This window comes from Nanorana parkeri, unplaced genomic scaffold (genome assembly GCF_000935625.1).
Source record: "Nanorana parkeri isolate BGI_ZX_2015 unplaced genomic scaffold, ASM93562v1 scaffold1147, whole genome shotgun sequence".
In the NCBI taxonomy this organism is placed as follows: domain Eukaryota; kingdom Metazoa; phylum Chordata; class Amphibia; order Anura; family Dicroglossidae; genus Nanorana; species Nanorana parkeri.
In genome coordinates, this window is record NW_017307415.1 from 362,283 (window position 1) to 388,316 (window position 26,034).

A 26,034-nucleotide genomic window follows, 5' to 3' on the forward strand; every position below is an offset into this window, starting at 1 on the left:
CCGGGAGAAAGAAGAGGCACCTGAATACCAGCTAAGTGCACTGTAAGTCCCTTTTCTTTCTTCCTTACACTGTGCGTCACTCTGACCTCTGCGCTGTGCGTCACTCTGACCTCTGCGCTGTGCGTCATTCTGACCTCCGCGCTGTGCGTCACTCTGACCTCTGCGCTGTGTTACTTTACTGACCTGGCGGAGTTAAGTCCGGGGCAGGGTAGGGGTTAGGTGGGGCAACTGGTGGCGAGTAACTTTTAAGGCCTGGCTAGTAGCTCAGGACTTGAAAATGGTATAGTGTAGATCAGGGCTCAAAATTTCATAAGGATTAAAGCCCATTAAAGCCCATCTCCAGGAAAACCGAAAAATGACCCTTCCAGTGGGGCTTCCCCTGCACTGCAAGCGTTAAGTGCTTGTTAATGTCTAGGGGACCGGAGCAAAGCACATTTACTTACCCGATTCCTGCTTCCCGACAGCCAGCACTCACCTCCCTCCAGCTGCTGGAATGTCCCTCGGCATCCTGCATTAAGCTGGCCATACACCTATAGATTTTCTGCAGGATTTCTATGGTCAGATGGAACAGATTCCTCCATCTACGCTAAACTGTGTGGATGGAGGAATCTCCCACTGGGCCAAGCTTCAGTATTTTACTAGGAGCCCCTCGCCAGCTCTCAAAATACCTGAACAATCTGATTGGATGCAGGCATTGTTCAGGTATTTTGACAGGCAGCGGGGCCGACTAGCAAATTACTGAAGCTTGGCCCAGTGGGAGATTCCTCCACCCACACAGCTTAGTGTAGATGGAGGAATCTGGAGATGTCACTTTCTCCATCTGACCATAGAAAATCTGCAGATAATCTATAGGTGTATAGCCAGCTTTAGACGCGATGATGTCAGGGTCAGCAGAGGCTGCAAAGACCGGTCAGTAGCTCTGAGGGAGATGGGGGATCAGGGGGGTCTCCTAGGAAAAAACAAGCACTTAACCCTTGCAGTGTAGGGTTAGCTCATTGCAAATGTAGTTTTTTTGGTTTGCCCGGCAATGGACTTTAATGTTAAGAGACACTAGGATTGAAATTAAACTGTAAGCATTAATATGCATGTTCTCCTTGTGCCTTCACTGGAATCTTCAGGGTGTTCCTGCTTCCCTCTTAATCAAAGAACATTAAAGAAGATTTTTTTTAAATGAACCCTTGAGGCGGCTACCACGAGTTTTGGTCTAGGAAGGAAGAAAACCCCCAAAAATATTTTATATTCACCTGATCTTAGGAGCCGGCTTGCTCTTAGACCAGTCGTTTAAGCCTCTCTACCCCTCCTCTGCAGTGCTAAGTTCTCAGAGTCATCACATTCTATACACTGTGTATAGGATGTGAGGACGCCGAGGGACATACCATCGCTGGAGGAGAGGAAGAAACAGGCAGGATGGAGAGCTGTGACAGCCAGCCAGCTCCAAGGGTTGGGTGAGTATAACTGATATTTTCCTCCCTATACCACAACAAGCACTTAACCCTTGCAGTATTGGGGTAGCCTCACTGAAAGGGTTAATAAACATTTTGCCCAGAGTTCTTCTTTAAACTGGCCCGTGTACGTGTGTAGTGGGAACAGAAGGCTGTACGCTCATACAGGGCAGAGGCTGATGTGACTGCTTCTATGTACGCTGTAAAGCCCTGCAAACTATGTCAAGGTTCTATAAATACAGAAAATAAAATCAACACAACAGATGGGCCTTACAACAAAGTGTATACATAAAAAGAGACAACACAAAGTAGTTCCAAATACCTTCTCCAGATTGTTAGAAACCAGTTGATCCCTCTAACAGTATAGGGGGGTGCCAATCATACCGGAGATAATCCAAGCATCACCACCTATATGCACACACAAATACCTCCAACTGGATTCCCCCATACACTAGTGTTCTTAGGTCAGGCTATACACGGCCCAAACTGGGAGATGTCCCAGACAGACCCAGCTATTTCCAGGTCAGACTTATCCTGGAGCAACTTATAGTTTCTGCCGAGGACAATCCGATTAGCGAATTAACTAGCAGAACTTTGTTTACGTTCCAGAATCTGACGCAAACTACATGTCTTTACATTTGACTGATCTGCTTTCATCATTACTATGGAGTGCAAATAGAATATCCCCCTATGTATTACAGTGCACGGAGTACAAATAGAATATCCCCCTATGTATTACAGTGCACGGAGTACAAATAGAATATCCCCCTATGTATTACAGTGCAAATAGAATATCCCCCTATGTATTACAGTGCACAGAGTGCAAATAGAATACCCCCCTATGTATTACAGTGCACAGAGTGCAAATAGAATATCCCCCTATGTATTACAATGCACAGAGTGCAAATAGAATATCCCCCTATGTATTACAGTGCACGGAGTGCAAATAGAATATCCCCCTATGTATTACAGTGCACGGAGTACAAATAGAATATCCCCCTATGTATTACAGTGCACGGAGTACAAATAGAATATCCCCCTATGTATTAAAGTGCAAATAGAATATCCCCCTATGTATTACAGTGCATGGAGTGCAAATAGAATATCCCCCTAGATATCCCCCCAAGACCAGGAATAAACAGACGAAGCTTTTATCTACCCTTGTTCTCACAAAACTGGTCATGATTACAAGAGCAACCCCCTCCTCAGAATGATTCTGCTTGAGCACAATTTATCCAATTAGACCGTACACAGAAGGAATTTATCAAAACTGGAGCAGACAGAATGTGGAGCATTTGTCCGTAGCAACCAATTAGCACCTTGCTTTAGTATGTTCAGTTAAGCTTTGAAAATGAAAGAGAGAAGCTGATTGGTTGCTATGGACAACTGTTCCACATTGTGTCTGCTCCAGTTTTGATAAATCCCTCCGCCCCTTTTAATTAATTCCCCTAAACGAGTATTAGAGCAGGAAAAGATCTGTGACAGACACACGCGACTGTTTTAAACCCAGTTTTAAAGTTGGTGTGTGTGTGAGGATTAGAATCTTTGTCATGTGCTTGTAGCCATTTGTGCCAAGTCTCCACGGAGGAGATTTATTGTATGTATCTATGGCAGGCATTGGTAGAGTGCTGTCATTGTACATATTATTCATTCACATCAGAATCTGCCTTCAAGGAGCTTACAATATAAGGTCCCATATCTCACAAATCACACGTACTAGGGCAAATGTAGACAGGAGCCAATTAACTTACCAGCATGTCTATGGAGTGTGGCTGGGAACTGTAGTACCCAGAAGAAACCCACACAAGCACAGGGAGAACATGCACACTCCATGCAGACAGTGTCAAGGCCAAACCTGGAACGTCAGTGGTGCTGAAGTGCGAACCACTGAGCCACTGTGCAGCAGGCTTCCACTAATTTCCTGACCAAGAAGTGATGGAAATCCTTCCAATGAAGACACTCATTGTAAATCTTGAGAAGAAATCTCTGCAGTGTAGCCATATAGACCCGATTCTAAGGCCTTGTTCACATCAAATGCAGAGCAGATCCGGTCAGGTTTCTGCACACGCAGTGCAGTGGGTTGTGCCGCGTTTTTGATGCGTTCCAGAGCAGGTAAAATAGGGCTTGCCGCAATTTTTTCACCTGCTCTCGATCTGGTCTGAATCTGCACGCTGCGATGTGAACTGGAGGTCAAAATACCATAGGAATACATTGGACGCAGTTTTGATCCGGTCTGCACCTGCTCTGGTCTGGATCTGCTCCGCGCTTGATGTGAACAAGGCCTAATCCTACCCCGCTTTATCCAAAACTGGATTTAACTTACCTGACTGTCATCAGGTAATATTTTTTTCACGAATTTCACGAATAAAACAAGCACATAGTGTATGCAGAACGTTACCCTAATCGCCACGTATAATCCCCTATAAAGCAACCACAAACAGGATTTAAAGGATGGTTGCCATAACCCTCCAAAGACGAGACAACTTAAAACGAGAAGTACTGGGAGAGTAGATCCATGAACCCATCGCACTCCTGACCGCCTGTCTCCATAAGCGAAGAAGTGGGTGCTGCGGTGGTCGACGGATGGCAACCGTCAGTACAAAGCTATGACATGTGATAGCTTGCGGAAGGGGATCCTGCGTGACCCCGAAACGGTTGTCGCAATTTTGTGACATGTCGTTCTTCCTTCAATAAATAAGACTTTTCTACTTTATGCTTACTGGATTGCCGGTGTCCCTGCTTTGTACTGGGAGAGTAAGCACATACTCTTGCCAATACTTAAAGCTGCCATGTGACACTGCAGTTGTCACACGACGGCTCTATAGAGCGAGAGCTGAGCGATCACATACCGCTGATCACTTAGCTCATGGCTTCTCCCTGCAGAGAGTGGTAACTGTCAGCACTACCCCAGCAGGTATTCCCCCCTCCCCTCTCCGTTCCTCAAGTGCTAACTTGCGGGTCAGATTGGGAAGGGGGTGGGCACAGCTGGATCTGGCTCTAGAGAGGCAGAGTCACCTGTCAATCAGGCAGTGAGGTGGATCCCAACAATATTGCCAGGATCTTTCCTGGCTGCAGCGCGGCTCTGAACTGTGGGCCACAGGAGTACAGAAGTAAATGTCCTCCTCAGACCTCAAAAGAGGAAAAAAATGTTGGACTTTAATTCTCTTTATGTACAGTGCAGAGACCCTCACTTTTTACACTGTTATATTTTGAAGCGATCCACATCAATGGTAGCAGGTTTTCAGAGTCACTGAGTGATCAGAAATACGTACCGTCGCCTCTAGCGCCCATGGAAGTCCTCCCCTTTGTATCCACGGATGTATTTCTCCCAATTCCTTTCTCTGATCCTCTGTAAAGCGTGGCTGATGTTTCTGCATTGATTTCAGCTTATCTCTATCCTCTCGCAGGACGGAATCCATGTCACTAAAAAACAAAGCACACCATATATACATGGAGGGCAACATACATACATACAAGAAGCCTGTTGGCCTGACTTGCCACAGATAAACTCACACTGCTATAACTTTCAAATGAATATACATGTACAGAATGGACACTGCTCAATGTGTGTGTGATGGGCGTCTAAAGGGTTTATTCAGCATTTGGCTGGAAAGTGACATGGGATCAATTCAGATGCCTAACACCCAGAACTCCCCAACCCTGATACACCTGTCTATCTTTCAATATAAGAGAATCAGGAGGGAGTAAAACAAGCACTATGTAAACTAAAGGCAAAATGTATTTTAAAAAGGTATAGCAGTCTTCTGAGTTTGGAATATAAATGTATTGGGGGGATGATGTAGAATGAAAACTACATGAAGAAAGATAAAGTGTGGAGTGTATAATCTGATCTGGGATTTATTATCCAGCTATAGAACAATTAGTAGATCAGATAGGTCCTTAGAAACCTTAAAGGAATGCGTGACAATGTTCACTCCGAAGTCTGTTTATTTAGGTTCTCTGCTTCAGTCAGAAAACACCCAGCGATGTACAGAAATGTACTAATAAACGGCTGCAAGATTGTTCTGTACACCGAGTACTAAACCCGAGAACCTACAGGAGTCATGGTCTTCTTGTGCTCCATTAGTGCTTCTTATATTTACAACCAGAAATCAGTTTCAGGACCTGGTATCAATCATTTACATGGACTGTGCACTCAACACTGAGATTTTTACCAACAGGTCAAATCACCCCCCAATTCGATGTCTCTCTCACATAAACCTCTCATTACAGAGAACGTATTAGGCAAGTGAGAATCCTTTAGCTCTGTAATGTCATGGTGCAGCAAATGGGTATGTGCAGAGATTTTGCTGCAGGAGTCAGTTTCTTATAGTTCTGAATGACTATCTAGTGATTGTGATAGACACTAAAATATTGATTTGGTCAAACGTACGTTTTAGCATAAATACTGCATGGCCTGCATGGGATCTGCAAACACTCACCGCAGTGGGATTTGGTAACTCATCACGACTTTCTCATCTGCATTTGCCATTAGCAGCCACATGGGGTCTTGCAGGACATACTTCATAACAGACTCCCCAGTTGATGGTGTTGACCTCCTCCCTTTCTGATTGTTCTCTGAGGAATCCACACTGCCAAAGTACTTACTGCTGTGGCTTGTCTGACTGCTCCCTGCAAACGGACAAAAAGTATGATTGTCACAATGGAAACCTACAAACATGATCAGGTAAACCTAAAGAACTGTAACAGAAGCAGAAGTGCAACCCACCCGTGTGACTACCAGATGTGCCATTTCCATGAGATCCAGAAGTTAGAGACATGGCAGAAGAAGCAGAAAACGTTGCAGAGGAAGCGTCTTCCTGCAGCAATATATCCATGAAGTCACTGCTGGTGGACAAAGCATCACTGTTGTGAACATCAGCAGGAGATCTTGATTGCTGAATACATGGAAGGATAACAGAAGAGAGATACACATTATACAACCTTGTATTCCACATCTGTTATAGGTAGTATATAATACATAACAGGAACAAGTACCAGTTCAGGATCTTCACGGGTCTGAGGCATGAATATACTGTTCACAGCACCACCTGTGCCTCGCTCTGACCGGTCAGTCTTCTGGGACTCTTCTAGCTGCAACAGATTTAGCTGTAGGGGTGAGCTGCACCGAGACTGGAACAGAGGAGGAGACTGAGGATCTCGTGGAGTGGAGGAGCGGGAGAAACCTTCCCTCATCTTGGGTTCGTTTGGAGGAACTGGGTATGAGAATGGCTGCACAGAACAAGGGCCATGCACAGACTGAGGAGCAGAGGGTGGTTGAGGAACAGGGAAAATATGTGGTGCTGGTGGATATACTGGTGGTGGAACAGGGAAGGTAGGCTGTAGAACGGGGAATGTATTTGAAGCAGTCATTGTTGGTTGTGGAGTAAACAATGACAGCTGTGCAGGGAATGGATGCTGGGGTGCTACTCCAGGATAAACAGTGGGTGCCATGCCAGGCGGGTACATATAGTTAGGCAGGACAAGAGCGACCATGGGGGAAAGCAATGGAGTAGGAAAAGGCTGTATAGGGATAGTGGTGGAAGGGGCACCAGGAATGCTTTCATTTGGCACTGAGATTTGGGGAGGAGGGAAAACAGGCATGGGATAAGCAGGCAACATAGGATACGGCAGGGGATGATAGCTGGCATGTGAGGTATCAGACTGTGACCAAGCTGTGGTATTGAGCCCATGAAGAGGAGGGCGATGGGCTTCAGGGACACCGGAGCTGCTGCTGTCCCATGATTCCGGTCGTACACGTTTTACTTTAGCCTTCCGTGCCTTCCCACTCCTGCGGACGGCTGTATCATTCCCTGGAGGAACATGGGATCGCAAGGCTGTTGAGTACAAAAGTTCTGTTACTGCTACAATCTGAACTTGTACAATAGTCATTTTGACTGTAAGGCCTCATTCACACTGGCATTGTCAAAGCTGCGTTTATACACAGAGGGCCCATTCACATCATGCCCGGATCAGATGCGGTACGTTACATTTTTCTTCTGCACCAAAAATGCATCCCAATGCATTTGTATGTGATTCTTGGGCTCTGTTCACACCAGTCCAGTACGTTCCAGCGCAGGAAAAAAAAAATGCTGCAGGTGAACATTTTTTCTGCACTGGAACGCAACAGAAGCTATGACACGGAGCAGGAAGTGACCTCAGAGATTAATCTGCATAATGACATTACTACCCTCCCCCTCCCCCCCCCAAAAAAAAAACCCTGCACTGGACCGAATCACAAAGTCACCGCGTTTGCAAAAACGTGTGCAGATCTGGCCCGGACATGGTGAGACGGGACCCTTAGAGGACATTTCTAAATGCATACAAAAGCATGTAATAATTTTTCAATGGAACATTTCCCTGTGTTTAGGCGCAGGCAGTTTAGCTGAGTTTAGAGAAAACAGAACTCCGATTCCAGGATCCAATTAAAACGTATGCGGCTAAACACAACGCACCTAGATGCAGCTAAGCCTACTTTGAAGCAGGAACATCTAAATGCATGAAAAAGTGACCAGGAGTGCATACAGGTTATTTATACTTCCCAGATAACTCCTTTTCTAAACGCAGAAGTGCAAGTGTAAATTGGGCCTTCATGTCTACTATGGTATTTTGGGTGGATCAGTTTTCACTGGTGTGTGTACTATGCCACACAAAAAAAGCAAGTATGAGTCCATCTGTTCAGCCAGTCCTTTGGTTTACACTAATGCCACAAGGCACACCCAGGAAGACTACTACTGCCTAGTTCAGCTCTACTGTGTCCTGAGTAATGTTGATGCCTATTGTACAGAAGTAATTATGTTGATTCAGTGTGTAAAAGGTGGTCTGGAGGTAGAGATGCGACACAGATGTGACACAGGGAGCTGCAGGGTTGAGCCAGGTAATAAAGTTGTCATCTGCCTGGCTGTGTAGTGTGGTAGAGATATTTGAAAACATTTGAATACACAACTGACTAAACAGAATGACAGTTAAACGCCCCCTTCCCTCCCATTTACTTCTGCAAGCTTCTTAAAAATGGCTGCTTTTCATTACTGTCCAGAGAGCCTCTTGTGTTCATCTATTCTCATAAATCACTAAGCAAACTTACCTCCGAGAACAAAGGGCTTCATTCATCTGCCAGTACACAATCTTACAGAAGCTTGTTTGAACCCTGAATATCATAATGAAAGCTTAGTACATTTGTAAGCTCTTGTTATTTCTTTATGGCAAAGTTCTATGCAGCCCACAGGTTGCAGGCAATGCTTGTAAGGGATGTGTGTAATCACACATATAAAGGCAGCACTCACCTCCTGGACGGTCATGCATGTAGCTATCACATCTAGTCTGGAAGGCACTCAGCTTCTTGCTATCCATGAAGCCACTGAGAAAGTCGTTCTCTTCTCTCTGTGTGTGAGCCACCAGCACCTCCTTTGTTAGTCCCAGCGGTTTGTATGGCTCTTTCTCTGTGTTAGCTGGTGCAGGTGGCAGAACCTCCAAATGTGATGGCCCATCCTCTAATTCTAAGAAAGAGAAAAAAATAGTCATCATATTGGTTCATCTAAGCAACAAGCAGAGCAAGCATACGTAAAGAGCAAATATGGCTCTCCCAAAAGACATAACTACAAAATATACACGGATCAAATTAAAAATAAAAACATTAAGCGACATTTACACCAGGTTCATTCATCTCGTATCTAAATCTAAGAAATATTACAATGACCATAACTTTACTTTTATTAACTGTAGATAAAACCTAAAAAGTTGACTTAGCTCACATTGGGGGTTCCAAAATATCCAGACATACAATGCAACATCCTACATATCATTAGTACATTGATGGTAACAAGCACATGTAGAATTCTTTAAACAGCATGTACCTGTCTCTGGTTGCAGCTTCTTGTCCCCCACATGTACGATTGTGCTGCTGTAGCTGCAGTGACTGGTCAGGGATGCCACACTCTCCGCCTTGGCACCCATAGAAAGCTGTGTAATGGCAGCACCAGAAACAGGCAGGGAAGTGAGGGACGGATGTGGTAAAGAACCTGGAACAGTCTGGCAGTTGTTGGTGATGGCAGGTCCAGGGAGAGATGGCTGCAGGCAGCGAGCAGAGCTTGTCACAGTTTTGGGGTTAACCACAGGACCTGCAGCAGAATCTGGCAAAGACAAGGAGATTCAGGAACTGTCAATGGGACGATGCTGGCAACATTTGCGCCATAACTGGCTTTTTATTTAAACAAAAACAATGACAAATAATAAACGCTGTATTTCACAGCCTTAATTCTCATTGCATTTTAGATTAATGACTGCAAGAGAGATGACTCAGTCAAGAACTGTAAGGCACCATCAGGCAAATCAATTAAAATACACAGATATTTGCATCAATATTTTCAGTGCAGACACTGGAACATTAGGCCAAGCCATTCCCTATTTATACCACAGTCTAAAAGGCGCAAGCCAGAGTAGCTTCCCTGTCCTACTGCTTACCTCCCTGGTCTTGCATGCTGCCGGATGACACAAATTTATTTCCGTCAGAGGATAGAACGCTGCAGCTTTCCAGGTATCTAAAAACCATTGAAAAGAAAGACAAAAATGCACATCACTATTCACATCTACGTTTCTTCTCTTACCTGACATGAACAGCAGGAACCTGAACATACATGTCACCCTATTACACAGATAGGATGACTCAGGCAGCTTGACCGCTTAAAAAGAGATATATGTATCTCACTCTCTCTCTCTCCATTGGAGACATACATACATATATATACACACACACAAACACACACCTTAAAATAACATGGATTTAATACAGCTTAAAACATACATGTTAACCTGTCATTTTCACTTCCCTTGATTACCATCATAGTAAAAACAAAAAAATTCAGATTAGAAATGGGAGCAGCAGCAATGTGAGCAGATCGGGGCTCTACTACATTACACATTGCTGTCCATCTAAAACTGAGAGCTTAGTGACAGGAGGAGAGGCTATAATGAGAGAAGGGATGACCTTTTTCTCGCTCCAGAGATTAGCTTCAACAAAAGGAATTATAAAATAACTGATTCTTAGTTCTAAAACTGAAATTGTTTAGACATTAAAAACAAAAATATAAAAAGAACAAATGTAGAATATTACTGAATGTTTTGTCAGAGTGCTCTAAGGTGATGCCGAACATCTCTGATAGAAATTACTTGCTGTTGTGTTCAAGCCACAGATTAAATCTCACCTAATGACACTGTCCAGGCAACTGATCTGCTGGTAAGAGTAGGGAGGCTGTTTTGCTGGTATTGGGTCACCCTGTAGAGGGCAGGCAGCCATTCCCGAGCCCTCGCTATAGACATCTTTATTGCAACTGTTCGCTTTATCCGTGACACCTATTAGTGAGATGCTGCAGTTAGTTGTAAGCAGTCGATTAATCTTAATAGTCACAACATTCTCATTAGTATTTACATTAACAGCTTCTGATTCTCCTATTAGGGTTTCTTAGAAACATCATGATGTAACACTTTGAGGGTTTGTTCACACCAAATTCGGACCATAGTTGCATGAGCTTCTGCATATGCAATTTGCCGCGTTTGCATGCGTTTTTGTGCATTCCAGAGCAGAAACAAATAGGGCATGCTGCATTTTTTTCCACATGCTCTGGAACCGAATGCTCTGGTCTGAACTAGAGCCCAAAATACCATTGGATGCATTTTTTTATGCGTTCTGTAACTGCTCCGCTTGTGCTCCACACTTGGTGTAAACAAGCCCTGAAATAAAAGGTTCTTCATGTACAGTTTCCATAAATCTCAAATATCTCTATTATCCATTGTGGGACATAGCTTGATGATAAGCAACCTAGAGAGGGTCCAAAAGCAAAAGCAGTCAAAACCGAGGGACAGGTACACCCAAACAAAAATAGGTCAATCAACCCAACATTAAAAGTAAAACAAAAAAAGAGAAACCAAGGGCATTAAATAACGGGTGCAGAACCTTTTGATCGAAACTTAGCATCTGCAGAAGCAGGCATATTGACCTTGTAAAACATAGAAAAGGTATGTGCAGAAGACCAGGCCGCCCTATAAGTCTGCAACACCGAGACCTGGTGATGAAAAGCCCAAGAAGCACTCCATGCCCTTGTAACGCTGGCAAGGTGTAGGGTGGGAAGGGTTAAAACCTCAAGGGGGCTGGCCTTCATCTTCTATGAGCCTTGTGTCCATTTCTCCTGTAGGTAGCTGTATAACCACCTTGGCTGCTGAATATCATCAAGCTGTGTCCCTCAATGGACGACAGAGAAATCATCTTTTCCATATCCTATCTCCACCTTATACAGTGGGCCAGAAGAGTAAATTACACGCCATGTGTACGACTCTGTTTTATTGCATTATTCAGAACAGTCCATGTAAAATGCAAATGCCGATATCCTTGCTGTGGTTAAAAAACAGTCAAAAAGGCCTCACATACTTGTTTCAGGGGTGATCTTCAGATTCGGGTGATCTTTTATTTCTAGGCTGGTAGATCCCTGCTGTCCCTTTAGTCCGTGCACAGGGGAATTGCCCTGCAAAACACAGAAGAGTATTATATGCAGAAAAGAATCTGTATACTAGCATCAGTACCAGATACATCCAAACTAATATTTGCTGGTGATTTGGGCATGAGAGGAGGGCAATATCAGGAAGCGATGCTGTGTCCGATCAAGGTCTAGGGTATGGTTGGGAATGGGTGCAGTGCCAGCTGCTGACTTTAGGACCAGGGGTAACAGGAGCTTGTGATTTTTGCCCATATGTTAAGTGTAGTAGTATTGAATGGCCTGATTATGTTCGTAGGTGTACATGTAGGTGGAAGGCAATGTAGTTTGGCAACTTATGGTAAACCTGTGCTTTGCCCATGCATTGCAAAGCAAAAGATTCACTTGAACACTGGAGGAACCAGCAGCTTATACTTCCCTTCATTCCACCATCATCAGCCATCGGAAGCAAAAGGAGGATGCCCTGTACAAGCTCCAGCTCATGAGTAGGAGCTCAGACAGCGGTGTATACACTTCCCTCACCCCATGTGACAGCATTGGTGCTTGGTTGTTCAAGAATGCTCACATAGAAGGTAAGGTAGTGAGTCACGTTACCCCATTATCTGAAAGTAATGGGCATTATTCTTCACTTCCAGTGACCCAACGAGAAGAAGGATTAGAAACATTATAATCTGCTGGTGGACTACACAGGTTCACTTTCAGGTCATGAGGGCAAGGAACAATTAAACTGGCAGTCCAAGCCACTCGCCCTCCTGTTCAGCTCTGTTTAAGACAACATCAGAAGCTTTATAACAACTTGATGGCGTTTTCTGGCAAGAGCAAACACACAGCACTTTATACACAATCTTGTGTGTCATATATGCACAGCCTTATACAGACCATTGTAAGAGCAATAAGTCAATAAGGCTTCTTCAATAAACAGTGCAAAGAACACAGCACAAACTGCAGTGTTCAGAGAAATCAATTAGAATCCACTGCGTACCAGTATGAATTCAGATCAGTGAATTATGGTTGGTTGCTCTGTGTTACTACACTTAGCTCACTGCAGTGTTTATTGAACAAGTCTACATCAATTTACACACCCAGACTGCGTATGCTGTATGATCCAGGCACATGTCACATTCTGGAGCGAATCAAATCGGACAGAAGACAATGAGTCAGACACTGCATCATTCAATTCAAAATATCACATATGTCCCTTGGTGACGCACACAGCCTGTACCATACCTACAAAAAAGATAGGCATACTTCAAGAACTACGCACATTCACACAAGTGAGCTTCTCATACAGGGTCTGAAATATGCTGCATGCTGTTCCCAGGATTAGAGCCCATGATTCCCTCTGTGCCCGCACAAGGGGAGTGGGAGGACAGCAAGAGTTGGGGGAAGCACAAGGAGGAGGAATGCTCAGGCACTACTGTGGAAATGAGCCTATCAGCATGCAGTCCGATGCAATGCATGATTTTTGTATATAGTAACACCAGAAAGAGGGGCAGGTTGATTGCATCAATTTGCATTCAGCCAGTTTCTGCTGTGTGGTAAGAATTAAGTAGAGGCTCGCCAGAAGTAGGAAATGACTGAAATGTTTATATATTACATGACAAGAATAACAAAGAGAAATGATAGCTTAGGGGAAGAAAATAAGATGTAAAAGGGGAGAGCTGCATAACGGAAACATAAAAAAAGAAAAGAAAGAAAAGAGCAATAGGCTATGGTGGGAAGGCAAGTGCTGAGCAAGGAAAACAGAAAACAAATAGCTTTGGACCGTGAAAGCTGAATGTTTACAGCCAACTTCACATCACACATCATTTAGCCTAATCATTTTACTAACCTGTTTCTCCTTTACATCCTCATTAAGGTTCCCATTGCTGTCACTGGACGAGGATCCACTCATTGGGTTTTCATGCGAACCATGGCTGCCCAAACTTCCGTATCCACTGGAGCCACTGTTATGGACAGGCTGAATGGGACAATGCATTGATAAACTGTCAATATACAGAGTGTAAGGCCTATTTACCCCTTTAATAATAACATTTAAATTGCAAGCTCTTCAAATGCTAGACTCATACAATTTTTTTTTAATTACAAAAAGGCGACTTCTAGCTACACCGGTTCAAATCAAACTCAGATGCAACCTCCAATGATAACTTTTGTTACAGAAAACATATCAATAATACAGAACTGTCTATTAAGAATTGAACAAAATGCTGGAATAAAAAGCATTTAGATCTGTTTGGGTTATGTCAGCCAATTATTAGACCAATTACAGCGCACTTAAAACAAATGAATGCAATACAACTATAGGTCCAAATGCTAGTTATAATAAACAGTACAAGATTAATAATCTGTATTGAAATGATATATGCACTATATACACATATATGTTATTGTGAATGTTTACCTAAAGTAATTTTGGCATGACTTCCACAGGTTTTTGTCATTCTATGCCATATTTTTACACCTGTATTTCATATGGAGATACATAAAATGTCCCTCTGGAGCAGAACAATCAGAATCAATGCTGAATAACTACTGAGAAAATCAAGTACAGGATAAAACAAACTTAGTATATTGCTAATAATGGGTGGCCGCACTCCTGATTATTTTAAATTCGATGAAAGAGAAGTCAAAATTGACTTCTCTTTCATACATGACAAAAGTCGATATATCAATGAGCTACCCAAATGGGTATATAATGAATAAAATAGCATTAAAGCAATTTTATTCAGCGTAACATGGATTACCTGCATAAGAAGCTGATGTATTTGCTCTGTGAGCTCTTGAATTCCATGTTGCGGTGACTGGTCTTCTAAGTGTGGTGGTGCAGTAAAAATGTCTTCAATAACAGGACCCCTAATAATGACAAAGATCGGCACCATACGTGTATTAAACAGTTATTGCTTTATCACTGGAGCATTCAGTTACAAGCATATAGTTAAGGGATTTCCCCAAATGTTAAGTTAACGTAGTTTATGATGGCTATGTGCAACCAGAGGCCTTCCAATAGCTGGGGCACAACTGGTCTCCAGTGCACACCACAATTTGCCATACCATCGAGTAGTCTCTTTTACTATCAAGTTAACATTAGGAATAGCAAAGTGGGCTGGCTGTTGGTAGCCAATAGCCTTTCCAGATCATGCAGAATCCTTAATGTATGAAAGCACAGGCTGTACTCACATCCTGACTTTGTGCCTGCCAATGATGAAAGATACTTTTCTACTCCAGGGGTTGATAAAACTGGACCAGCTGGTATCGACTGTGATATATTCCCCATTGCGGGTACAGAATCGTATTGGGGAGAAGTCAAAGGGCTGTCCTCCACACTGCAGAACTAGAAAAGAAAAAAGAATATCCGTAAAATGTAACTGTGGGCATAAACTACAATAATATACTACATCAGTGTGACATATCTTTATGTTGGCTCTCTCTCTCTCTTTTAATATACCTGTTCATACTACCAGAAAAGCAGCTGCCATGCCACTTCCATTGCTGGTATGACAGTGCTGACACAACATTAATAAAATTGCATTTAGAGTAGTCACCTTGCACCTGCAGGGGATTAACTAATGGACATTGCACGATCATTCAACCAGGCCATGGTACATTTGAACAATACAAATTTCATAGACATTCACCAGAAGATGGTCAATACATATGCGTTTGCGCACTGCTTCTGAAGAATGTATTTGAGTTTCCATAGAAAATATCCTGATACTAGACCAACATTTCCTAAAACCATTACCTGTAATCACTGAGGCTGTAAACCTCATAAATGGTAGAAAGGAGCAACATAATATATACGTACTCTTCTTGTGTACAGCCAACATGAGTGGACGGTCACTGGGATGCAGATGTAGAATGATGGGACTTCCAATCAGATCCTGGGGCAGGTAACCCAACAATGGAACAGCCCTGCAAATACCAAAACAACATTTATAGTCCCATGAGTACAGAAGGCAAGTTGAACAATATGTAGGCTGTGGATTGTGGTCTTCTCACCTTTCATCTACATCCTGGAACAGGCAGCTTGGGGTGTGTGTGGTCGTGAAAATGCGTTTATCTGCAGGGATCCGAGGAGCTAAAACAAAAAACAACACAATTTCCTTATCTTCAACAACATGCCCTACTGACAGATCTCTTCTGCATCTATAGCCAAGATGGATGTCAGCTGCGTTACTAGTGGAGATTACAAAAAGCAGTAACCTTAGGGTCTATGTTTTAACATATTCAGTCTACAAGGCCCGGGCCAGCTTACAAAAAAAAAAACCAAGAAGTAATTACAAGCCTCTCTCTGCATGTCAATGGATAACACTATCATGGGTTGTTTTCCCAGGTTGTGGATTTGCAAACATCTTTCTCAGATCAAGCAGAAAACAGTGTGATAGAGAAGCCTTGCTGCTCAAGATGTACCAGAGATGAGAGGAAAATCTACTCCTGACTGAGCAATAACCAGATGGAAATATAAAAAAACATGTCTACTAATGTGATACATGGAGACCACCCCTGCTCTAATTACACTCTTAAGCTTTTCCTGAGAGAGAGGAGTACAGATCAATTATTACGAAGGATTACACAGCAAATAGAACCCGTAAGCTACTAAAAGTAGGGCAAAGATCAGAATGCAGCATCTTTCATCGAATTTCTGTAATGTAATCACTATCCATGAAACCAGTCATTAGTAACGGGTAATAGCAGCTATATGTACCTTCATATCCTGAGTGCACTCGTTCTGCAAACAGTACGCAGCACAGCTGCTCTGCAGTGCCCTCATCGGCCTCTGTCTGTATACGGATCATGTATGGGGTAAGGCGGAAGGGATGGTAAGATACTTCCCGCCGAGACTGCTGTCCACAACTGAGGAGAAAAGAAGAACGGTCAGAATGCTACTGTATGTATAGGAGGCAAGTACTAAAGCTAAGACCACACTGGGATATGAAACTGCCCATCTCCTTAATGTCAGTGTGTGCCAGGGCATAACAGGGGGTTTTAGTCACAGATTTTTTTTTCCTGTAACTGACTATGTAAGAAATGCCAATGTTTGGAGGGACTGAATGGTAACTACCTTCACATAATCCCACTGACCAACCCCTTGTGCTGCACTGGTGATGGTTCTGCCAATATGCTCAGCATACCTTAGAGCTCCTAGTTACCACTTTGCTGAGGATGCCTCTGCAGCTGTGTCCCTCTACCGTTGCTAGATATAAAGTTATCAGCAGGGCACATCTGTGCACAGTGACCTAATAGAGCAATGCACGCACCAATATTGAGGAATGTGCACGTTTAGCCTTTTTTTTAACCCCTGCCGATAGCTACGACACTGACAGGGGTCAATGCCCACACACACTGCTGCCCACCGCTCTAGAAGCAAGGTAGAATGAATTGATAGCGATGGTTGTTGTAGAGAGGGAGAAGGAGGTTTAGGGGTAAAAACCATAGAGCTTGGAGATGAGCTTTATAGATGTTGCTGAAACTGAGCAGAACAGCCCTGAGCTGAAGCCATCATTTCTGGAGCCGGGCTATGCGATGTGGTATCTAAAGCCACTTGGAGATGACACTGAGATACCAAATAGAGCACAACCAATCAAACTGCAAATACATACTGTATAGGCCACTGTATACTGACAGCGCATGATAATCTTTGTAACTGTAATTTTTAAACACATAGTCGGCACAAGCAAGGGGAAAAAAAATAATTAGCCGCCGCTCTGGTGCATTTTTACTGTGTAGCAGGAAAAGTTACTGCAAATTACAAACCATTTTCTTCTAATTTCCTGCTGCAGATGTAATGAAGAGAACTTCATTATAGCTCCAAACACCATAATTTTCAGGCATGCAATTACTTTTACATATGCCAGTAAATTCGAGATGGAAAGAGAGCCTGACCAGAAGGGAACACCGGGTAAAATTTTTCTTAACCCTTGCAGTGCGCGGGGTAGTCCCAATGCAAGGGTTAAGTGCTAATTTTTGTCTAGGTTCAAAAATAAAGTTCTATTCCCTGGCAGGGCCATGGAGATCCTGTAATACACTTCCCTGTGCTCAGTACAGTGGCCATGATGTCACTGCCCCTCGTCCAATTAGAGAACACCTTGTATTACAGCCAAGGAAGGTGCCATCTTTATTTGGATAGCAGTTGCATGCATACAGCTATGACACCAGCCATTTGAAGGCTTGAAAGTCAGGTTGAGAGCTGAAATAAGCGCACTGGCAACCTTGACAGTTGGCGGGCCTTGAAAGTAAGTGTTTATAGGGACAGTTCAATTGGTGGATCAAGTTCCGCTTTACCTATGGCACTAAAAATAATATAGTACGGTCATCTCACCTGATCCGGCAGTAAAATGATTTTTCTTCCAACCCATCAAGATATGCTGAATCTGTAAAAAGAAGAAAAGGGAAGAAAAGGGTTACTACTGCCATTTCATACTACATTTCATAGTATTAACTACATCTGAATCTAAACAAGTAAACAGAGAAACGTCTCCCCCCACAATATGCATGAGGTGTATGAGTGTGTATATACATAGACTATAATGCCCATACGTTTGTGTACACCTGACCAATCCACCCATATGAGCTTGCTAGAAGGCCTTTTTCCTGTTACAACATGACTGTGCCCCTGTACAAAAACACCAAAGTCTATAGAGACAAGGTTACCCTATTAAAACAGTTTTGAGATGAATTAAAATGCCAAATTGCAAGCTGGGTCTTCCCATCAACATCAGGACCTCACAAATGTTCTTTTGGATGAATGGGCACAAACCCCGCAGACACCCTCCAAATTCTTGTGGAAAGCTTTCCAAGTAGAGTGGAGACTCAGATGCAAAAAGTGGGCATTTAGAAATGAATGCCCAAAGTTTTGGAATGTCCAACAAGCTCATATAAGTGTGACTGTCAGGTGAAGACAAACATATGTCAGTGCAATGTATGTATCAACCAGTACTAACAGAGATTTTCTGGTTTACTTTTCCCATCATGGACCTCAACATCAGATGGAAGTCTTGCAACCAAGTCTATCAAATGAGTTTATTTTGTAAGTAAAGAGAAGTGGTTCAGTAAATTGTACGGTTTGTATTTCACTATTATTCCGTGAAAAAGTGAGCTGTAATGGAATATTTGTTTGAGCCACAGCACTTCTCATTGGCCAGCATGATCATGTGACCGAGATGACCAATCACCGCTCTCTATTTGCAGGCATTATGCCTAATACGAACTACGGGGCTGGAGTGCGCTGTATGGTGTATGGACTATAAACGTATGAACAGTGGGGGCAGAGATAGGTGGCAGAGCTGTGTGGGTAAGTTCATCTTCTCACATTTTGTAAGAAAGTGGACTTACCCTTTAACAGTATACAGGCGATTGTCCATGGTTTATACAGACGCTATAGATGTTGGAAAAACTCTGCACTAGTAAAAATGAGCACCCGACCAGTAAGCAGCATCCCTTACCCACACCATTGCAGATACTCCATGATGGCAGCCTGTACGGATTAGTGGAGCTGTAGAACACGCTGACATCCTGTGGGGCCAGGAGCTCCACAAAGCGAACATGGGAGAACAGATCTTTATTACAGCACAGCACAAGTGAGGCCTGCTCCGAAATATAGAGGATCCTTCCACTTACTACGGACACCGCTACTGCAAATACATCCTGTATATGAGCACAATAAACATAAAATATTACCACAGTATTTATCTACATCAAGGCCAATAGTTGTAGTCTGTGAGAAATATGTATGATTGACCAACAGCTACAAAGACAAAGACAGAGAAGTGATCACAAACACAGAACTGAAACGGCGAGAAAAATGTTTTGCTTTGGATAAATAAAAAGTTGATGCAGAAAATGTAACATTAAAGTGGACCTTTACCCCCTTTGGCTAAAAATCACATAAGCATACAGTTCTGCATGCTGATATGAAATCATCTTGCATTCATTAACTAGCAAACATATTTGAATTTTCCTTACAATCCCCCCCGCCCAATTTCCTGGTCCACTTGGCACAAATGATGTATTTATGCCCAAGCATTGCATTCTGGGAAGATTACATCAGTAGAGCATTGCTGGGAAAGATCTCAGGGAAAGGCATTTTCCTCCCCTGAGATGATATGCATGGTCACATGTGCCAGAGTTCCAGGAAGTAAAGGGAGATCTAGTAATCTGCCCTTAGTTAAAATAGCCACTGTAGGAAGACTGGGGAGGAAAGGAAAAAGAAGGTATGCAAAGAATACAAAGCCGGCAATTATGTAGAAGTATGTGTTTGTAGATTGTCATTACTAAACATTTCTAAAATGTGTCTTTGTTGTTATTTTGAAGATATGGGTAAAGTTCCTCTATAATAAGCCACTTCTAACTGCATGGGTGCAGACCATGATGGTGACAAAGAGCTGAGCTTGTGCCGAGCTATTATCCCATTTAAGTTCGCTACGAACCCTGCTCTTCATCTTTGACTATACACTGCCCTTTGTGTAAAGCTACCGTGGCATCTTTCATTTACCCATAAATCAGCTCCTGTAAAAGGCAGACCTTATGAGAAGGGACCTTTATGCAAGTACTGAACTACTGCATGCAATATATGATATACTCAGGCCGCACGGTGAGATTTACAAATAAAAGTTACAGTCAAGTTAACTGCCACATACTGATGGAGCTTAGTTTGGTCTGGGCATCCAAGCTTCAATAACCTCTGATCACAAGGTAGTTAAGCAAGACCTTGTGATGTCAACACAATATCTTAAATCATATGAAATGTGATATTTTTCCTTACAATATATAGCCCCATACTATCATTTTCTATCTAACCATGAACAACAAGGCATTAGTATTAGTGTTTTACAGATCAAGATTTATTAAACACATCAAGGGCTCTTTGAAAGTTGAGACAGGCCACCAGACTACGGTTTCTTACCAAATTGTTCTTTGTATACTCGGAGGTAATATTTGCAATCTCCTCCACTGTGTAGCATGAGAGATCCTGACCACATGGTTTAAGATCATTAATCATCTGAAGCTTGTAATAGTCTTCATTGGCTAAAGAATACAATAAAAAACCACAATCCAAAACATATTAAAAAAGGGAATTAAACTTTGGGGGAAAAAAGGAGTATACATACATGAATGGGAAATACTGAAAGGAAATTAAGTCTATAGAGCCACATTGATCAGCTTGTTTTTATAGGGACAGCCCACTTAAGTGCCTATTTGAGCTAATAATATGCAATGGAACGCTGAATCACTATCTGGCTTCATATATCTTTTCTGAGGAAAAACTTTTCCCAGTTAGGCTTTCAGATTTGCAATCATCACTACTAGGGATGCACTGATACCGTTTTTTCAGTATCTAGTATGAGTATCAATATTTTGTTTCGGTACCCGCCAATAATGAGTACCGATACCATGTGCCCCGATTATCAGGAAGTCAGGCGGTGGGTCATAACCTGCCACGCGGCTTCCTGATTGCCTGGGAAGCTTGCCAAGGCTACCTGGCTTTCTGACCAATCAGGAAGCCGGGCGGGACATCAAGACCAGGCCTCCCGGCTTCCTGATTGGCTTGGAAGCTGGCTTCACTTGCTGCTAGGCAGCCTGGTTTCCTGACCAATCAAGAAGCCAGGAGGCGGGTTATTATGTGCCCCCCAGCTTCCTGATTGGAAAGGAACCCGGCTTCATGCTCCCTCGGCACTGCCGCTCAGAGGGAGACTCGCCCAAATACTCGGTATCGGTATCTGTGCATCCCTAATCGCTACCCCTGTTTCACCAAGAGGAGTCCCTCTATCATTGCTGTAACATGTATTGAGGATAATGGCCTCTGCCATTGGGTGAAGCTAGAAACTCAAGGACAGACAGCTCACCACTAGGGCTGTTAAAGAAGAACTCTTGGCAAAAGGTATATTAATCCTTGCACTCTAAGGGTTAACTGCTCGTTTTCATCCAGGTGATAAAATAACAAAAAGTTACACTCACCCGATCCGGCTTGCTCCTAGCCCAGTCCTTTCAGCCTTGCATCCCCTCCGCTGCAGCAGTCTAAGGATCCTCGATTCATCATTTCCCATACACTGTGCATTGGATGTGAGGACGCCAAGGGACATAGCATTGCTGTACCCTAAAAGGAGACAGGTTGGAGGGAACGCTGTCACAGCCAGCTGGCTCCGAGGCTCAGGGGAGTACAAGTTTTTTTTATTTTAGCACCTAGAGGAAAAACGAGCAGTTAACCCTTGCAGTGCGGGGGGGGCGTCACTGCAAGGGTTATCAAAAGTTTTGCCCGGAGTTCCTCTTTAGTAGTGATCGCTGGACCTTCACAATGTCATACAGCTTTTTGTCAAGTTGACTTACGATCTCCTGCTATTCAGGTCTATTCATAGACACGAAGAGCTTAGCACATCATCCTCTAGGCTAGCTCATACAAACCCAATTGGATTTCCTGAAAAAGACCTTCAGCAAGAGAGCAGGCAATGCTAGGCTCTTAGCAGAAAGCTTTGCAAGTAAACTGTCGAGGATGCACCTTGCAGGAAAAATTTCTTTTTGAAATAAAGATTACATACCAGTATGAAGATGAAAGCTCAGTTTATAAACATGTAAATAGTAAAAGTCTTATAGTGTTTATAGACTGTGTGCATTACCTTTCACCTGCTGGATGCAGTGCAGAGCATAGCGGAGAGAGGCAGCAGTGCCGGACTTTCCCCGAAACCTCTTTTCAGGAGGGAGGTGAGAGCGAAGCTCTTTCAGTATTTTTAATAATTCCTTTTGGGTCTTGGCTTTAGCTGGCTGCTCACTGCTGCAAAGAGGATACATATGTGCCGATTAGGACTGAAGAGCAATCTGTTGTAAACAAAGTTCAGCACAGAATAACTCGACAAATGTAGCAATCCTCAGATTAGTCATCCCAGGACAGCACACCAGCATGCAAAGCAGGGTGCATTAAGGGCTTGTTCACCCCAGCACCACGCTCAACTGCACAGCTGCTGGTGTGCATGTGCTTGGACAGTGCCAATGCCCTCGATCACGCCGCATCACATGGTTTCTTTTTGTTTTTATTTGTTAGAACCTTCCTGTAATGTCACAAGTGGGCTCACTGTGGTGCGATGCGGATGTACTGCGTCTAACTGCGGTGCGCTTAAAAAAAAAAAAGCCGTACTTTTTTTTTTTGAAGCGCACACTGCCGAAACCATCCATTCGTTTGGGCTGCGCTGGAGAAAACGGCCAGCGCAGCCCGAACACAGATAGTGTGAATGAGCCCTTAAAGGGTTTTTAAAAAAGGGTTTCTAAACCCTCTGTTTTTTTTTGCCTAGCAGTAGAGATAGGCAAAACGTTTTTTTTTTAAAACCCCGCTTTAAAAGAGGTTAAAACTTACCCCATTGTCGCCGCGCTCCCGCCCGAGAATCCGAAACTGCTCGGGCGGCCGCAAAGCATCCTGGGGCGGGCGCATGTGCAGTTCGGATTTTCGGCCAAGAGACGAGAGAGACGCAAGGTAAGTCTATGGACGCGTGCACCCGCATGCAGACACTGTGGGACAGTAAGTAGCAGCAAGTTTAGAGGAGTCGGTGCTGGACGGAGACCCGCTGGAGGGACAGATGAAAACATCAGGAAAGAAGATCGGATTAAGAGACATCATTTAAGGTAAGTGCTAATAACATTGGGGGAGAGAAACATTTTTTTGACTTTAATGTCACTTTAAGTGTATGTAAACCCTTACAAAGAACCTCTCTCGTTTTCTCCCTTTTGGTCTGTTAAATATACCATTGACAGCGTTTAGTTACACCTGTTTGAGAAGTGCAAAAGAATAAAACTTTTGATCAGGTGATTTAAAACTGTCCTGCGTCCTTTGACGCTCCCTGAGATAACACAATTAGTGATGCAATTAGTCCTCCCAGTTCTCATCCTGGACTACAGAACAATTAGTCTCTAAGTTACGGGGAAGGACAGTGGCAGGGATTTAGTAGAACTGTGGGAGAGATTCAGTAGTTTAGCAAAAGACAACTGAGAAGGCTGCAATGTAGTAGTAAATCTGAAGGGGGGCGGGGGGCGGTTAGTGTAAAGGTGTCTGACCACTTCTAGAGATCGGTGATGTGCCTCATGATTTTGTCTTGTAAACTGCCATTTTTATCATTCTACAGATACTCTGCTTTCTGAAAATATAAATATTTTGGGGAATTTTAAGCAATTATTGGGAGAATAAAAAAATAAATAAAAAATTATCTGACAGTTAAAGGGTCAAAAGCATAAAACAGAAATATGCATGTATTGGAGAAATACCCTTTTCTTGAATTCCTCCTGGACATATAGAATGTTGCAGGACAAGCAGGATACAACAGGATACATGTAGACACAGACACTTGGAGAAAATCTCATGTTCTTATGAGAGAATCAAGAACAAAACAGAATGCCCTGTAGCTTACCTGTAGCCACTAGTGGATGGATTATTCTCAGAGTCAGCCATCATTAGAGAGAATGCACTGGAACTGCAGGGAGGGGACTGGAAAGTGGAGCCACTGCAAGCAGAACATAAAAAAAGAAGGAGAAGAGGAGGAAAGAGGTCAATCTTGCAACAATTCCCTCTACATTACAGACAAAACATAACCCGCACAACTAAATAGTCAAGCTGCAGCAGTAGGATGCAGCATAATAATTACCCAAGACAAGTAGACATACTTAATTGTAGAAAGCATTCAGTTCGGGTCATTCAATATACCGTATTTGCCGGCGTATAAGGCGACTGCGCGTATAAGACGACCCCCTACTTTTTCTGTTAAAACATAGGTTTTGGGCTATACTCGTCGTATAAGACGGGTATAGCCCAAAATAATGTTTGAATACACCCTCTAACCTCCATGGCGGTATTCCCCAGTTTGGCTCGGGGTTAATTTTCAGTACCATAAGCAGTAACCCCGAGCCACACTCGGGATTACAGTCTCTTACCTTCTCCACGATCCCCGCTGTGTCCTCCGTGTTCTGGGTTCCGTCCCTTGCGAGCTTCCACGTTGCAGGGGGCCGGAACCGGCGGCAATTTTAAAAGTAAAAAAAAAATAGAACAAAAAACGAAAAAATAAAATCATCAGACCGCCAGGGAGGCTAATCTGTCAGCCCGCTGGATGTGCGGTAATACTGTATGTAGGGTAGCTTCGGCTACATACAGTATACCGCGCTGAGCCAATCACGGCAGGCTTTGTATTCATGAATACAGGCTTTGTATTCATTAATACAAAGCTTGCCGTGATTGACTCAGCGCGGTATACTGTATGCAGCCGAAGCTACCGTACATACAGTATTACCGCACATCCATACTTGGCGTATAAGACGACCCCGATTTTCGGGGGATGTTTTAAAGTCTAAAAATTGTCTTATACGCCGGCAAATACGGTACTCAAAATATAAGTGTGATTTAGAGTATAGATGCTTTAATCCGAAAGCCAATTGAATCCCTTACAATGGATGCTTCTTCTCGAGGTTTCAAACTTTTAGTTTCCTGCAGAATCATCTGGTCCCCTGAGCACTGACCCTGATATCCTGTTTTAGTGTGGCTCCTTTCCCTTGCAGGGTTCTATGGAGCCACCCTGGTGTGCGCTAGACAGCACACACAAAGGGCACCGCTTTACATCAGAACACTGCCCCTATTTGACATCAGAGTTCCCCCTCTACACCAGAAGCCACCTGCACCATGGAGAGGCATGACGCTGTGCGAATATTTCAAAAACCCAGAGGAAGGCAGAAGGCACCCCAGTTGAAAAAGGCTACATTAAAGGAAATCATCTTTACCCATACACATGTCTTTTACCTTTTTAACACAGGTTCCTTTCCATCCAGTTCATTGCCGCTCGAGTCATTGCCTGTCTCCATGTCATCTGGCAAAATGCTGGCAGGATCCTCAGGCTGATGGTGGTTCTGGAGGTCCTTATCTTGAAGTGGTCTTGGAGAATATTGCTGTTGGGGGTCTCCATTCTGGAATGCCATACAGTTTCTATCTGTAGCAGCAGTCCCATGGGTTGTAGAACATCTATTGTTCACATGATCTTCGGTCTTAGAGAGCGATACATTAGCCGTCTCTACCAAGAGAGAGTCCACAAGGCTACCAGATTCCAGCAAGCCAGGCATCAGACTGTGGTGATGACACACGACTGGTA

At 43.4% G+C, this 26,034-nt stretch overlaps 1 protein-coding gene across 1 annotated transcript in view; it reads right to left on the reverse strand.

Moving 5' to 3' along the window:
• Positions 1–25,821, reverse strand: part of PER2 (period circadian clock 2) — a 31,830-nt gene extending 6,009 nt beyond the window's left edge. The window contains exons 1-21 of the mRNA XM_018568160.1: positions 25,689–25,821; positions 24,313–24,405; positions 22,537–22,691; positions 20,829–20,950; positions 19,369–19,570; positions 18,246–18,297; positions 16,632–16,780; positions 15,926–16,004; positions 15,732–15,838; positions 15,104–15,257; positions 14,671–14,779; positions 13,758–13,886; positions 11,863–11,956; positions 10,643–10,790; positions 9,903–9,979; positions 9,296–9,571; positions 8,726–8,938; positions 6,441–7,279; positions 6,172–6,340; positions 5,885–6,074; positions 4,721–4,865 (exon numbers count right to left, since the gene is read on the reverse strand). Coding sequence (XP_018423662.1) covers positions 4,721–4,865; positions 5,885–6,074; positions 6,172–6,340; positions 6,441–7,279; positions 8,726–8,938; positions 9,296–9,571; positions 9,903–9,979; positions 10,643–10,790; positions 11,863–11,956; positions 13,758–13,886; positions 14,671–14,779; positions 15,104–15,257; positions 15,732–15,838; positions 15,926–16,004; positions 16,632–16,780; positions 18,246–18,297; positions 19,369–19,570; positions 20,829–20,950; positions 22,537–22,691; positions 24,313–24,405; positions 25,689–25,750 — 3,564 coding nt within the window. The 5' untranslated portion in view covers positions 25,751–25,821. The remainder of the gene's footprint in view (positions 1–4,720; positions 4,866–5,884; positions 6,075–6,171; positions 6,341–6,440; positions 7,280–8,725; positions 8,939–9,295; positions 9,572–9,902; positions 9,980–10,642; positions 10,791–11,862; positions 11,957–13,757; positions 13,887–14,670; positions 14,780–15,103; positions 15,258–15,731; positions 15,839–15,925; positions 16,005–16,631; positions 16,781–18,245; positions 18,298–19,368; positions 19,571–20,828; positions 20,951–22,536; positions 22,692–24,312; positions 24,406–25,688) is intronic.
• Between the last annotated feature and the right edge of the window lie 213 nt (positions 25,822–26,034).